Below are 13,925 nucleotides of genomic sequence, written 5' to 3'. Positions count from 1 at the left end.
AAATCAACTGCTTGATGTTCAGCCATGTAACACTAGTCTGCAACTATGTTATTCTTCTTGTATGAATTTAATCTGTCTTCTCATGATATAGCCTGTCACCTATACATGTACTGTAACTGTGGGAAAATGGCTTATATTCGGATTGCTTTAAAATGTATGTGTGTTACACACACATAATGTGTTAGATAACCAAATAAACAACCAAATAAATAAATAAATCCAGGTTCAGAAAGCAGCAGTCCTCCCCAGTATTTTGTTCCAGTAGCCCGGGTTTGCTAATTAGCACTATTCTGCAACGAGGTAGAACTAATTTGTGAAATCAGCTGGCTGAGTTTATGGACGAAACAAATGGCAGGACTTTTACTTTTTGACCTCTGGACTTTTTACCCCTGGAACAAGTGGAAGAAAACCATCTACCTAACAGAAGAAGAGAGGCAGACCTCTGGGTGAAAATATCTCGGCAGCACCCACACATTCCTTTCTGGGTGAAGCCTACTGCACAATAATACCCATAAAAACATGCCGTCCAGCAACCAGCATTTAAAATATTTATTCTACGGCAACATGTCTGTAAATGCCAATCCAGAAATGAAAGATGTATCTGATGTGTGTTGATTAGAAACAGTCAACCCAAATTATCTACAGCCTGTAGGTATCTCAAACATAGGTTTTATTAGATCTGCTTTGAATCTATGCAGATCCACTGAACTTCATGAGACAACCAATCCCAAAGACGGAAGATCAGTGAATCTGTGAAGATACAACATAGGCCCCTTTTAGCAGAATGTACTTTAGGCTACATTTACACCGGTAGTTCCAATTGTTTTTTCCTATCTTTATGCACAGGGTGACGCCCCTGAACTCGACTAACTCTCAGGAGGGAACACAGCGAATAACAAACAGAATCCATCACAGCTTGTAAAGATGGCTCCTCAAAAACTGCTCACATCAACAAAGTCTCTTCTTTCTCTCTTCATCTTCACCGCCTGTTTACATCTACAGTACTTTTCACTGTAAAGTGAAATATTTGATACCTGTGCTGCACACACGGTTTACACTAGAAAACACCTGCAAGTGCATATATTTATTAACAGCATGTTATGATATAAAACTAATATATGTATGTCATGGATAACAAAGAAAACAATAATATAAAGTAAATACATACTTTTTTTTATTAAAACAATTGTCACTTTGTCATTTTGTGTCATTGGTGTTACTGTCGAAGAAATATTCAATTAAAATTACATACAAGGTCCTTTTTACCCTGATTCCCACAAATTCGTAATTGGTGTTACCGTCTTTGGTGTTACTCTCTTTTCGCTAACACCAAAGACAACCAGTAACACCAATGACTTGTCGATTGAAAACATCACGTGTCAAAGTCATTGGTGCTACTATGTGTCATTGGTGTTACTGCAAAGTACATTTGTGTTTTGACACAAAAGACTTCCATTTAAAAAAATATCTTATTTTTAGGTATGTAATGGTTATTACATTTGCATGTCTCTCCAAAGTTGCCAACAGCAGCACTGCACATGCTTCCAAGTAGTATAAAAAAAAATATTGCATGGAAAGCAGTAGGCTAGGCACAGTAAGCTTTATGGCCACATTGATTTCAAAGTTGTGGAGAATGTGGGCTATTCTTACTTACTTCTTATGACTATAGCGCCTCATGTATCTGCGTTCAGCTTCAGAGTTACCGAATTTATGGTAGGATTGAAATTCTGCTTTTTCATGTTCATATTGCGCGCCTTGATTTGTGGTTAGTTATGTACCGCTCGCACTATATTCTACTACAGCAGGCGGCGACACTACAAAAATGTTCAGTGCAATATCACTCTCTAGGCCAAAGTCTACGAAGAAGAAGTAGACGAGTCACATGACGTAATGCTCGGCATACACGTGTGAGTTCAGCGGTGTCAACAGCGTTACCCGGGAAGTCCTGTTGTGTGGGTCTACGTTATATGCAACAGTTTTGTTCACCCCTGCAAACGCATCGTTAGTTATGGAGCAAGAGGTTTTTAGACTGAAGCAGCAGCTGCTGGAGAAAGAAAGAGAGATATCGGTTTTGAAGGATGCACTTGCTCAATTGCAGACGGTATTTCAACTGTAACCCTACTTCTGTTCATAGACGAACGAGGTGTTAGCCAGTAAGCTAGCTACGCTGGAGTTGATCGTTTGGATTCTTACTCTCTAAAATAGAAATTTAGGCACGCTAGATAATTATTTACCTAGTCATACAAGGGTCTTGTACAGTATAAGTTATCTAGGGTCTCAGAATTTGGAATGAAATATTTACCTCATGTCAGCTCATCGTTAACTTTAGCAAGTCAGCTGTTTAACATTCTCATTCATTTGTATTTCCTCTTTGGTTATAATGGAAATGTATAAGTGCCCAGTGCGTACAGTAAGATTCTATACGATTGATACCAGTGATACATTTTTTTCACCCATCGATGCTTTTAATATGCTAATACGCCTGTTTATATTGCTTCACCATGTGGGTTTCAACTTCTCTCTTGATCCTGACAGTTAAATCAGTCAAATAATACATCGATTGAGCTCCAGGAGAAAGTAACGCCACTGGTGCCTCTGAAAGAAAAAGCGACACTGTCCAACGAAGAAATCATGCGATACAGTAGGCAGCTTCTCCTTCCGGAGTTTGGTGTAAAAGGTATCGAGATTTTACGCTATATAATGCCAACATATACCCCATGCTATCCAATCGACTGTCCACTGTGAGACACGCCCACGCAGTTCATTTGTCAATTATTAGACTACTGATTTTTTTTCTCCCAAGGCCATTGTGCTATAATAATGATAATAATAATAATAATAATAATAATAATTTTACAGGTCAGTTGAAGCTGTCCCAGGCCTCGGTGCTAGTGGTGGGATGTGGGGGATTGGGATGTCCCCTTGCTCAATACCTGGCAGCAGCTGGTATTGGTAGGTAACCCCTTCACAAGTTGACTGGCTATGACACACTAAAAACAGTTTCTTATTTATAGAAAATTAGTAATGGGATGTGTTCAGTTTATTTGGATGGACTGGTCATTGTGCAGTTCATCATAGCCAGCATAATAGCCTAGCAGCTGTGCAAACCTGTAACCGTCCGAAGCTATGGATAGCTTGTCAGCAACTTCTATCGTTTCAGCTAATCATGATGCAATAACACATTTTATTTAGGCGGTGCTTGTCATCAGGTAAGTATATGCTCCAAAGTAAGAACAAGCAAGAGACAAAAGTGGACACATTCAGGTATTTGAGCCAACGTTTAAGAACATTAAAACGAACATGCAGCAATCTCTGACATGCTTTGCTTGTTGTAGTTTAAGTCTAAGATGCTAGTATTAGGAAGCCATTTTGCTTGCCATGCGCATAGAAATTGCTCAGAAGAATATCCACATCCACCGTAACTTTCTAGTCCCGTAGGGCACTTGGCTAGGCAAAACACTTGCCTTGAGAAGCCAGAGATCGACAGTGAGCATAGCCCAATGGCCTGGGGCCACCATATACAACAATATGACTCAGTGATTTTGCTCCATATCCTGATTTGTACTTTCATTGTTTTCCATACAGCAGTTATTCAGTTGAGTTTCGAGGCATCATGAATTCTTGCTCCCAACAGTTTTCTGGGGTTGCATTTTTATTCATTTGTAAAATTCAGTAGAATCTTCTTGAATATAGCTTTTCTTCTCACGTATGTTCATGAACATATTTTTTGCCTTATTTTGTTAAAGTATTTAATTTGATTGCATTGTGTTGCTCACTGAAGGAATAGGTTAAGTGCAGTACATTCATACTAATTAGTGCCCTGGCCAACTTTCACCAGCAGAGGGTGCTCTGTACTATGTAAACACTTGGAATTAATCAGTAAAATCTCCATTCAGTTTCGAACTATTTAAAAAATAGTTTTAAAAAATCTCTTCCGAATACTTAAGTGTGTGTATTTGTGTCTGCACCTGTGGTTATTTTTAGTGTGTTTAAATTTTATTGTGTTCGTATGTGTATGTGTGTCAGTGAACATTTGTGTGTGTGTGCATGCGCACTTATGTTTGTGCTTCTGTGTGTCCCCTCTTCTGTGCAGGCCGTTTGGGGTTGTTGGACTATGATGAGGTGGAGCTGAGTAACTTACACAGACAGGTGTTGCACGGAGAGGACACCAGGGGGCAGCCTAAAGCCCTGTCTGCAGCTCAGGCCATCAGAAGGTACTGTGAGCTGGTGAAGTGCATGTGGGGGGGATCAAGTTCTTACCTGCTATGACAGATTCTAGAGTTGCAGTTCTTTGAGGGCTGAGAGAAACCCAGGAAATAAAATATAAATGTTTATTTTGTCTGTAGATCTAAAATGTGTAAATTTTGTCTGAAATGTGTATTTTACATAAGGTGGAAACATAAACATCAGTTTTCTTTTGAGGGAATATATTTTTTATGTCTTAATGAGAACCCCCTGGGGCTCCTTAACAAACCCCTTGTTAGCAAGCCTCCCGTATGGAGCATAAATGTGGGTGTTTTTGACGGACATTTCCCCTTTAACGCAGATGACTGTTACCCTGTCCCCCTCAGGCTGAATCCTGCTGTGGAGTGCATTCCCTACCACTTGAAGCTCTCTCATGAGAATGCCCTCCAGCTCGTCCAACAGTATCCTCCTTGTGTTTGTTCCTTTGCGTAACTCGCAGCTGTGACTTGCAACTTGTGCTCACGCACTCTGACCCCCCCTCCGACCCCCCTCCAACCATGTTTCTCATCTCCGGTCTGAACTGCATACGGCAGCTGAACAATTTCCTGATGATCTACATCTCCATACTAGTCTCCTGTCCTCATTCCCAGTATTATTTAAGAAGGCGCATCTTTCAGAGAACAGAGAATTCACTGAACATGTATCTGTTGTTTCTTTCATTTTAGGACATTTCTTAATACATTTGGTCCCTTTGGGTCTTGCTGCCTCTGAGGCTCTGAGGCTTGTTATGTGGCAGGTTTTCTTCCCCCAAAGTGACCTTCAATGGCGTAACTAGATTAGCTGCCAGCACTAGAAATGATTGGTAACACTACAGAGATTTAGTGCAGTGTTGAGTGGCCTGATCCTCTTCCCTAGCGAATAAAATGAGATATTAAGTGTGAAAATATTTGATACGGTTCTCTGTGTGCTAAGAGGCTTCACATTGTGTCAAACAAACATTTTATCTTCTCCTTATTGCTGGAAATAAAAGTCATAAAATGGCTGTGTGGACTCCCCGTACTGAAATAACCTCAGTACTTTGTGCCTAAAGTCGATTTTGAAAGGAATTGGACTGTACAAACTGCAAAGATTCAAGAAGTGTGCTGACCATTTAAAGGGGATCTCTTTATATTTTTTTGGGGGAAAAAGCATGTTGGTAGTTTACCTTACAGCTGTCCTTCATGTGCATGTTTAGTTGAATATTACTTGTGGGAGAAAGGACAGTTTTTCTTTAAAATGGTTTGTGGGGAAAGGGTCTTGTGTCAGATAGTTTAAAATGTTTGTTCTAGTCTCAGCATTCACAAACCAAATGAAAAATGTATATCTGTTTGCAGTTATGGGCACTCTCCTTTTTGATTGAAATCCCCCCTAATGTGGCACTTAAAGGGGAAAACCAAAAGGAAAACGAAACTAAATCTCATGAAGATTTGTAGCACTGTAGCTATGTGGCTATCCTTGACGTGGTCGCCCTTCAGGTATGACATCGTGGCGGACTGTTCGGACAACGTGCCGACCCGCTACCTGGTGAACGACGCCTGCGTGCTGAGCGGGAAGCCCCTGGTGTCCGCCAGCGCCCTGCGGATGGAGGGACAGGTGAGGTCACCCCCGCACCGCCACACCTTTCATGGCGCTTTTCAAGGCCCAGTCCTGGGAATGCATCTGAAAACAGTTAGGCTTTTTGTTACCCTTATTTTCTAACTGAGAACATTAGGTTTCAGTAACCAACTGTGTTCACCCTCACCATTTTAAACTCCAGTGTAATTTTGGCTGTCAGACAGTCCATCAGTCAATCACATGTCTTTACCAGCAATTGTTATGAACTCCTCTCTAAACAGCTATTTCAGCTGGGACTAAACCAATCAGAGAAAAGAATACGATGATTAACATGCTGTATGGAAGGTAAAATGCTGCTAAGAATACTGCCAGTACTTCTCCCTCACTTTGTTTTCTAGGTCGCTCTGGGCATCTGCTAAATGTAAATTTAAAAAAAAGATTGAGGTTTACCAAGCGCATAAAGAGCTACAGGGCTGGATGTGACTGGCTAATGTGAACCAACCACAGTTTGTTGCAGTGTGGAGAGCCTTGATTGGTTCACAGGATTGACAGAACAAATGGTTGCTTCACTCATTTCGCGGTTCATGACGCCCCTCTCTTTCGGTCCCTGGTGTTAAACTCCTCACTTCTGCCCCCAGCTAACCGTGTACAACTACGAGGGCGGGCCATGCTACAGGTGCCTCTACCCTGTGCCCCCGCCCCCAGAAACGGTGACCAACTGCTCTGATGGGGGCGTCCTAGGAGTGGGTGAGTCTCTGTGGTTTAGGTGTTGTTGCCATAGCATCCCCGTCATGGGTTTATGCAGTCAGCTTGGTTTTTGAGAATAACCACTATCCTTTACTGTAACATTGCCACATTAAAGTTTATTGATTATTTCTGAAGGCCGAAAGCCTTTTGATTTGCAATAACTGCTGTCAAGGGCAATTTGGAGAGAATATATTTAACATTTGACATAGACTGTTAGAGCTTCTGAAGAGAACTGTATGTTGGTATTGCGTTCATAATGTTTTGTAATTAAAAAAAATATATAATGTGCTTAAATGCTATGATTACAGCAAAAGTATTTGCCCCTTCCTGATTTCTTCTAGTATTGCATATTTGTCACACAAAATGGTTGCAAATCTTTAGACAACATGTGATATTAGACAAAGGAAAACTGAGTAAACACAAAACACATTTTTTATTATTATTATTATTATTATTATTATTATTATTATTATTATTGTTATTATTATTATTATTATTATTATTTCATTTAGTTAATGAAATAAGTTATCAAACACCCTTATCACCCGTGTGAAAAAGTCACCTTTCAGCTTGAGAAATATGCAGCAGTATAAGAAATCAGGAAGGGGGCACACACTGTACATTGTACTCTTCTGCTGTGATTTAAACATGCCCATCAGGGACAGCCAAAACTATTGATTTGTACTGACGGACTATCCGTTTTCTCTTCACAGTTGTCTGCCTACATTATGCGTAACTTAGTAAACACCGGGGTTGACTAGAGACACAGGGGCTGTAAATCAGAGTACAGCCACTGAATAGTGTTATTGTAAAAATGTTTTATTTAATCACTTTCATCTCAGTGCCTGGGATCATGGGGTGCTTTCAAGCTCTGGAGGTCCTGAAGATCGCCTCCGGACAAGCTTGTATCCTTCGGAGTCTAAACGCGACACTTTTCCCCGAAGTTCCGTCTCGCGCAGGCAACACCGATCTATTGTTGCAATAAACAACCGGCTGCTGTTCGGAGATGAATCGGCGTGTGCAGGAGTTCTGAGGCGGCTTAAAAAAGCGTTCTGTGGGTAAAGTGCCTGGAAGGAAGAGTGGATATTTTCTTCTTTGACCTTATCTGTCTGATAGAACATCACAACGCAAAAACAGAAATTATTATTATTATTATTTATTTATTTTTTTTAACTCTTCGGGTTCCAAAATCTCACACATTTTGACAAAAACCGTAATATGATGTGCTGTGTTGCGTCCTGTCCCGTATTTCTTACACCATGTATACGCAATGGTCAGCTGAGAGATTGCAGACTGCTTTCTCTGTTCATGCTGTATATTGAACCTGACTTCTCTTGAGTTACCTGGTTGAAGATTGTTTGTTTTGGGGTTTATGTTTAAAATCTCTGGTTAGATAGGAAAGCAGGAAGCAATAAAGTAATTATTGTGTATACTGTTCCCCAAATTTTGCAATAGTTGTAACCCAGTGGTAACCAACCCTGTTCCAGGAGATCTACCATCCTGTAAGTTCTCATTTAAACCCTAATTTGGCACACTTGACTCAACTAATTAGCAGCTCAATACACATTTTTAGCTGTTGAAGGAGGTGTGCTTTCTCAGGGTTGGAGTGAAAACCTACAGGACTGTAGTTCTCCAGGAACAGGGTTGGTTACCACTGTTGTAACCCCTCCAACCAACTCCCCCACATTATATTCCCAAATTTCAACATGACTGCTGACTTGTAGTACCACTGTGCTCAGCCTACCCAACAAAAGAAACACTGAGAATTAAAAAAATATATATTACAAGCCACATCATACTGCAGAAGAGAACTTAGGCCAATTGGAAGAGAGTGTTGGCTGTACTCCCTACTTTTTTTTTTGGAGCAGCTCTGGACAGTAAGATTGAAACTCTCTCCCTGGATGCTGCTGTGGAAAAATATGTACTGACTTGCAGGGGTGCTGGTCACTCAGGACGCGATGCCTGGGGGTGCATGCACACACTGGAACTCTGTGGTTTAACCCTGTGTGAGCCATCCAGCAGCCTCCAAAGAGACCGTTTGGACAGTGCAGGAGAGCTAAGGCTAATCGGAGGAGAGCTGTATCTCTCCCTGACGCCCACCAGTAGCCACACCAAAAACTGACCGTAATCAGAGGGTGAACACGGCCACATTGACTGATTTTTGTGTTGCAAGAATGCGGCTCCATGAACCACACTATGGATAAGTGGCAGTGTAGCACAGTGGGTATGGAACTGGTTCAATTCCTGGGTAGGACACTGTAGTTGTACCCTTGAGCAGGGTAACCTGCATTGCTTCAGTATGTATCCAGCTGTATAAATGGATACAATGTAAAATGTGTAAAAGTTGTGTTAGTCGCTCTGGATAAGAGCTTCTGCTAAATTCCCTGTAATGTAATGTAATGGATGATAATACAGCGAGCTGACACTTTTGAAAGAACAACCGTTGTTTCAAACTGCTGAGTCACTGGCAATGTACGAGAGCTCTACCAGTGTTTTTGGTTGCACGAAGCCTTGCCCTCCTGTCGCTGGCCACGAATGCCGCCGTTGCCATGTTAATGCCCCTTGACGCGGAGCGCCAGCTTCCTGCGGCCAGCAGCTGCTGACGCTGGACGCCCAGGACATCCGGTTCCGGTCCATCCGGCTGCGGCCGAGGCAGGCGGGGTGTGCCGCGTGCGGGGAGAACCCCACCGTGACCGCCCTGAAGGACTACGAGCAATTCTGCGGCTCTTCCGCCACCGATAAGGTCAGAGGTCGTGTGGGTGACCAGAATGATGGTTGGGGGGGTGGTGGGGGGGACGTGTCCTCGGGGTATCCAATGTTGTGCCCCCATGTCACATTTAGGGTAGTGACACAATCTCATCGGTAAATACAGCTTCTCAAATATCACTAAATATGAATGGTACTGCAGTTGTATTGGGAAAAGCCGTATTGGAGTGCGCCACCTGTAGGCTCGGTGGATTTAGATTTATTTATTCTTTTTTTAAAACCTTAATTATGCTTAGAAAATGGATATACTCTGAGTATCCAAATAAGTTATCCCACAGGGATTCTCACATGTAAAAAAAAAAAAAAAGAATGATATAATTAAATTCCTTATTGTATAATGAATAAATCAGAATAAAAGCCATTTTGAAAATATAGACTTTTAGGTGCAGGTCTCAAAATGGAGGCAAAGGCAGGACTTCTGCCACTGACTGCCATTACTTGAGTAGAAATCGAAGATACACATCTGCCAGCCTTAACCAATCTTCGTTCAACTCTACTAATATTCAAGGGTAGACTCAGCCTCCTGTAATAATTGGGGAACAAACATAGTTGAACGCTCTGTGTTCATAGAGCGGCAGAGTGGTTTCATAAGAAGCATTGCTCTCCCTTGACCCCGTGAACAACCGGCCTTTGTCTTGTGCGAAGGAAGGTCGGAGTGCTTATGTTTGGGGTCGGGCCTCTCCCCAGAGGCTTCTGTAAGCCTGGCTTTCAGCTCAGCTGAGCGTGCGTTATGAAACCCTCAATGTTTCTTTCATAAGAACCTTTTACAAGGTGTCTTGTAAAAGGTTTGGTAATGTCTAGGGTCGCAGGCAGCAACCGTTCATTCACTGCGGAAAACTGTTTAAGCTTGCATTATCAAGGAATGACAATATTATATTTCATTGTTTTAAAAATGTGTTTCTTGATAGAACATTCAAAATCCTACAAAGGATGGCATGTAAGGTTTGTAATTCCATAAATCAGATTTTGGAAAACATTTTTCCTGCTGTACTTTTGTATATATTGAACTGATAATGAAATGGAAGGTTGATAATACTGTCACGTTCTTCATGTTTTTCTGCATTTGTCCTTTGTGTTTCTTCACCCTTCTGCTCTTGCGTGCGATTCCTGCAGTGCCGAAGATTGTGCCTTCTCTCCAAAGAACAGAGAATATCTGTGAAGGTACAGTTCACTGAGGTTAAGTGATGCTGTTTCCTGTAATCCTGAGACTGAGCAGGGAGAGCGGTGGCACTCCAAGAGTTATTCAGGAAAGGAATACATCACCATATCTTTAGAAAAGATTTTATTATTTTTATGGTCATGCCACGATATGTCAGATTGTCAGTATACTGAAAGATCATGCAGCCACTTCAGGTTCTATAGTTAATAGTAAACCCCTTCAGTTGTGCATAAGCCAGCACATGCAAACATTTTGCTACCTAATGAAGCGAGGCAACTTAACGCTAGCTCTCTCCTGTTATTCTCTGTGTACTGTAGTGTGTCAAATAGTTGCTGGCTGCTCTCTTTCAATTCACTGGCAAGTGAATTGAAGGAGTGCACGTGAATAGTGTTTGATTCAAAATCAGATAGACAAAGAAATAAGTGGGAAGATTTTATTTAATTAATTTTTATTATTTATTGTTAACAGTGCTGTGTGTACTCTGTGCAGGACTACAAAGAGATCTTGGAAGGTGGCACTCCCCATCTTCTCCTGGATGTGCGCCCTCTAGTGGAGGTGGACATCTGCCACCTTCCCTTCTCCCTCTGTATCCTTTCCCATGGTCGCTCCACTTAATAGGCATCTTAATCAGGTCGCCCAGCCATCTCATAGCATTATTCAGAGTTCTCATACCAAAAACAAAATACAGAATTGTATACAAGAATGCTAGTGCTCATTCATTCAAAATTCCTTAAAGGAGCCTTTTTCTTCCTTTTCTCTACTGTACAAAAAAAGTTTGTACTACTGTATTTGGGTGCATATGTATTTTTTATTGTTATTGTAAATCCATATCTGCTGTACTGTCTTTAGTGAAACAGTGAAGCACTGCTGTTTTTTCCTCTAACGTTGATAGCCATTCCTCTGGCCAGTTTAGAGGGCAGGAAGACCGAACATGTTCAGTTGTTGAAGAAGCAAATAGCAGAGACAAAGCAGCGGTTGAAGTCTGAATCCTGTGTTCCAGGTAAGCGTGCATGTTGACCTGGCTGCATCTACAAAAACAATTTCTAAAACAATAAATGACTTTCTTAAATAGAATTTTTATAAACTGAAATATTCATACAAAATTCATACTGTGTGAAGACCAAAAAACGTTCTTTTTCCCATTCTCAGAAGAGACCATTTGAACAATGTTGTTTCAGTTTAATGTTTATGTTAAATATTACTTATGGGGAAACAGGTGGAGGGTGCTAACAATAAGAGTTGAGGGGCGTCTTCTTTCTGCTTCGAGTCAAATTACCGTTCTAGGGGAGATTCGGAAAAACCTCCTTGGGTTCCGACACGAAGCCAAATGCTTGTATGGGCCGCGCGTTAAACGATATGATCACACTGGCGCACCCTATGTCTTTTCACAGGCCACCGATTCTCGTTGTTCCGCATTCAAAGTGTAGCTCAGCGAAACACCGCGAGCACAAAACCGCGGTAACTTGAGTTTCCTCCCGCTAATTAAGCTTTTGTGACTGAGCGGCGTTTCGTGGCCGGGTTTTCCAGGCACCCGGTGGCTGCGTCACGGAGATGTGGTTGCAAGACGATTATTTTTCCAATACAGAAACGTCTTGGTGTCCGCCAACAGCTGGCCTCTCATTGAATAGTCATGGTTATAATGTGAGCACGAGTGGACCACGGATTCAGTGCATGCTTTATTCATAATGGGTAGTTTTAATCTACTATTTTGAGAAAGCTGTTGAATACACACATTTTCAGGCTTAAACTAGCCTTTAAATAGAAACTCATTTTTAGAACACCAATGAGTGAGACTCAACTGTACACAATAAGGGATTTATTTGTAAGTTTTTAAGTGATTTACCCTTATAATGGAAACAAATTTCAGTGAAGCAATAAATACCACTTTGAATACCACTTAACATTTTATATGGAAGTAATGACTATTAAATAATAAAAATAAACATTTTTCACACATGTTGCCTGTGCTTACGCTAGAAAGGCAACTTATTTTCCAAACAGTTCTTGTTGGTTCTAAAGTGAGACATGATAGGACAGGACTTCAAATACATCTGTCCATTGTGGGAAAGGAATAAAATGAAATTATGAGATAAAAAAGAGATTTTAAATTACTCTATAAAGTAGAAATTTGTCCCAGTTAGCTGGCAGTCTCTCTGAGTTTCCGTCAGCTGGCTTCACGCATTGGAGCCCAAAATCGACGGATCTTATATGAATGGTACATTTTAATGGCTATTCCAGCTGTGGTTCTGGTAGCAGTGTTATTATTGCAGAGACCCACAGTCTGCTTCTGGAGCCTCAGCTCAAATTCATGTCTTACTCCAGAAAGCTGTATTTTTTTTTACAGTTAATCCTAAAAGCTTTCATTTTTATAGTGCCTTTTTTGTGGTTTGTCACAACAGGTTTTTGCGCTATGCTTCTAACCAAGTATTTTGTGTAGGAATGGATAATAGTTAAGGCATGTGTACTTTTCATAATCACAGTGTGGGGCCCATCCACATGGTGGAACAGTGCCTTAACAGGATGAGTCACACAGCAGCCCAGACTGTAGCACCCGCTTCACCAGACGCAGTTGCTAGTGTGAGGTGGTAGGCTAAAAGAACCGTGGATAGGCAACACTATATCTGACTACACAGTGTCCTGTGGGGGTGTTCTAGCCAGTGGGCTCCAGCACAGTCTTGATTTCATGCCAGATGATTTGATGCATCCACACACTAGAGCCTGGTGTCTTAATAGGGTGAGCCACCCAGAAGCCCCCACGTAACCTCCTGTTTCCCTGGTTTTGCCTTGCTCACAGTGTATGTGATCTGCAAGACGGGTAACGACTCCCAGAGGGCAGTCCAGATCCTCCAGCAAATGGCCAGTTTGGAGGTGGAGCCCATCAGCCCCAAGGATGTCATCGGGGGCCTCATGGCATGGGCTCAGAAGATAGACCCATCCTTCCCGCAGTACTGACCTGAGGGCGTGTAACACTTGATGTCATCAGTGATAAAGAACCCTCCGCACACCATCCATTCTCTTAAATGTTCACCCTGTTTATGTACATTCACAATTGAGAAGTCTTAGCGATGACTGATCAGTGAATGTGTGCACTCTACTGCTGCCAGTTAGGTCTCCATTTTTGCAACCTGAGAGTTCCTATCCGGATTAAACTTTCAACATTTAGTCATGAAGCATGATGCAAAGTAAACAACTACCTAAGATATAGATATAGACAAGATGTACAGCTGCATTTTTACAGTAAGTTGAATAAGCGAGAGTTGGCTGAACCATTGATGGATGTTGGACATTCCCCTGCAGTATGCAGTACCCTATTTGTAGGACAGGTGGTGAAAACCTGCACAAGATGCAGGCAGGCTGCAAGATCTTTGTTTGTCATTATCCAAGCCCCGATTTGTTAATACAAATAAATACAATACATGTTTTTTAATAAATGTGAAGTAGCTATTTGCTCACTTTAAAAGTTTGAACAAATCAG

General features: G+C 41.5%; 1 protein-coding gene across 2 annotated transcripts; it reads left to right on the top strand.

Annotated features, from left to right (window-relative positions):
- Positions 1-1,889: 1,889 nt before the first annotated feature.
- mocs3 (molybdenum cofactor synthesis 3) lies at positions 1,890-13,881 on the top strand. Of its 2 annotated transcripts, none has more exons than XM_035412662.1 (13): positions 1,890-2,101; positions 2,536-2,677; positions 2,860-2,952; positions 4,094-4,214; positions 4,572-4,646; positions 5,700-5,817; positions 6,417-6,525; positions 7,368-7,430; positions 9,105-9,268; positions 10,405-10,452; positions 10,940-11,036; positions 11,343-11,450; positions 13,245-13,881. In XM_035412662.1, the coding sequence occupies exons 1-13, from the start codon at positions 2,009-2,011 to the stop codon at positions 13,400-13,402; spliced, it is 1,389 nt and encodes a 462-aa protein (XP_035268553.1). In that variant the 5' UTR covers positions 1,890-2,008; the 3' UTR covers positions 13,403-13,881. The 2 variants fall into 2 exon arrangements, with proteins under 2 accessions (XP_035268553.1, XP_035268562.1); XM_035412671.1 differs by having other exon boundaries at positions 1,921-1,952.
- The last annotated feature ends 44 nt before the right edge of the window (positions 13,882-13,925 follow it).

The sequence above is a fragment of the Anguilla anguilla genome, chromosome 1 (assembly GCF_013347855.1).
Source record: "Anguilla anguilla isolate fAngAng1 chromosome 1, fAngAng1.pri, whole genome shotgun sequence".
NCBI classification, from domain to species: Eukaryota; Metazoa; Chordata; class Actinopteri; order Anguilliformes; family Anguillidae; genus Anguilla; species Anguilla anguilla.
Note: the sequence above shows the minus strand (reverse complement) of the source record. Positions and strands in the feature narration are given on the sequence as shown.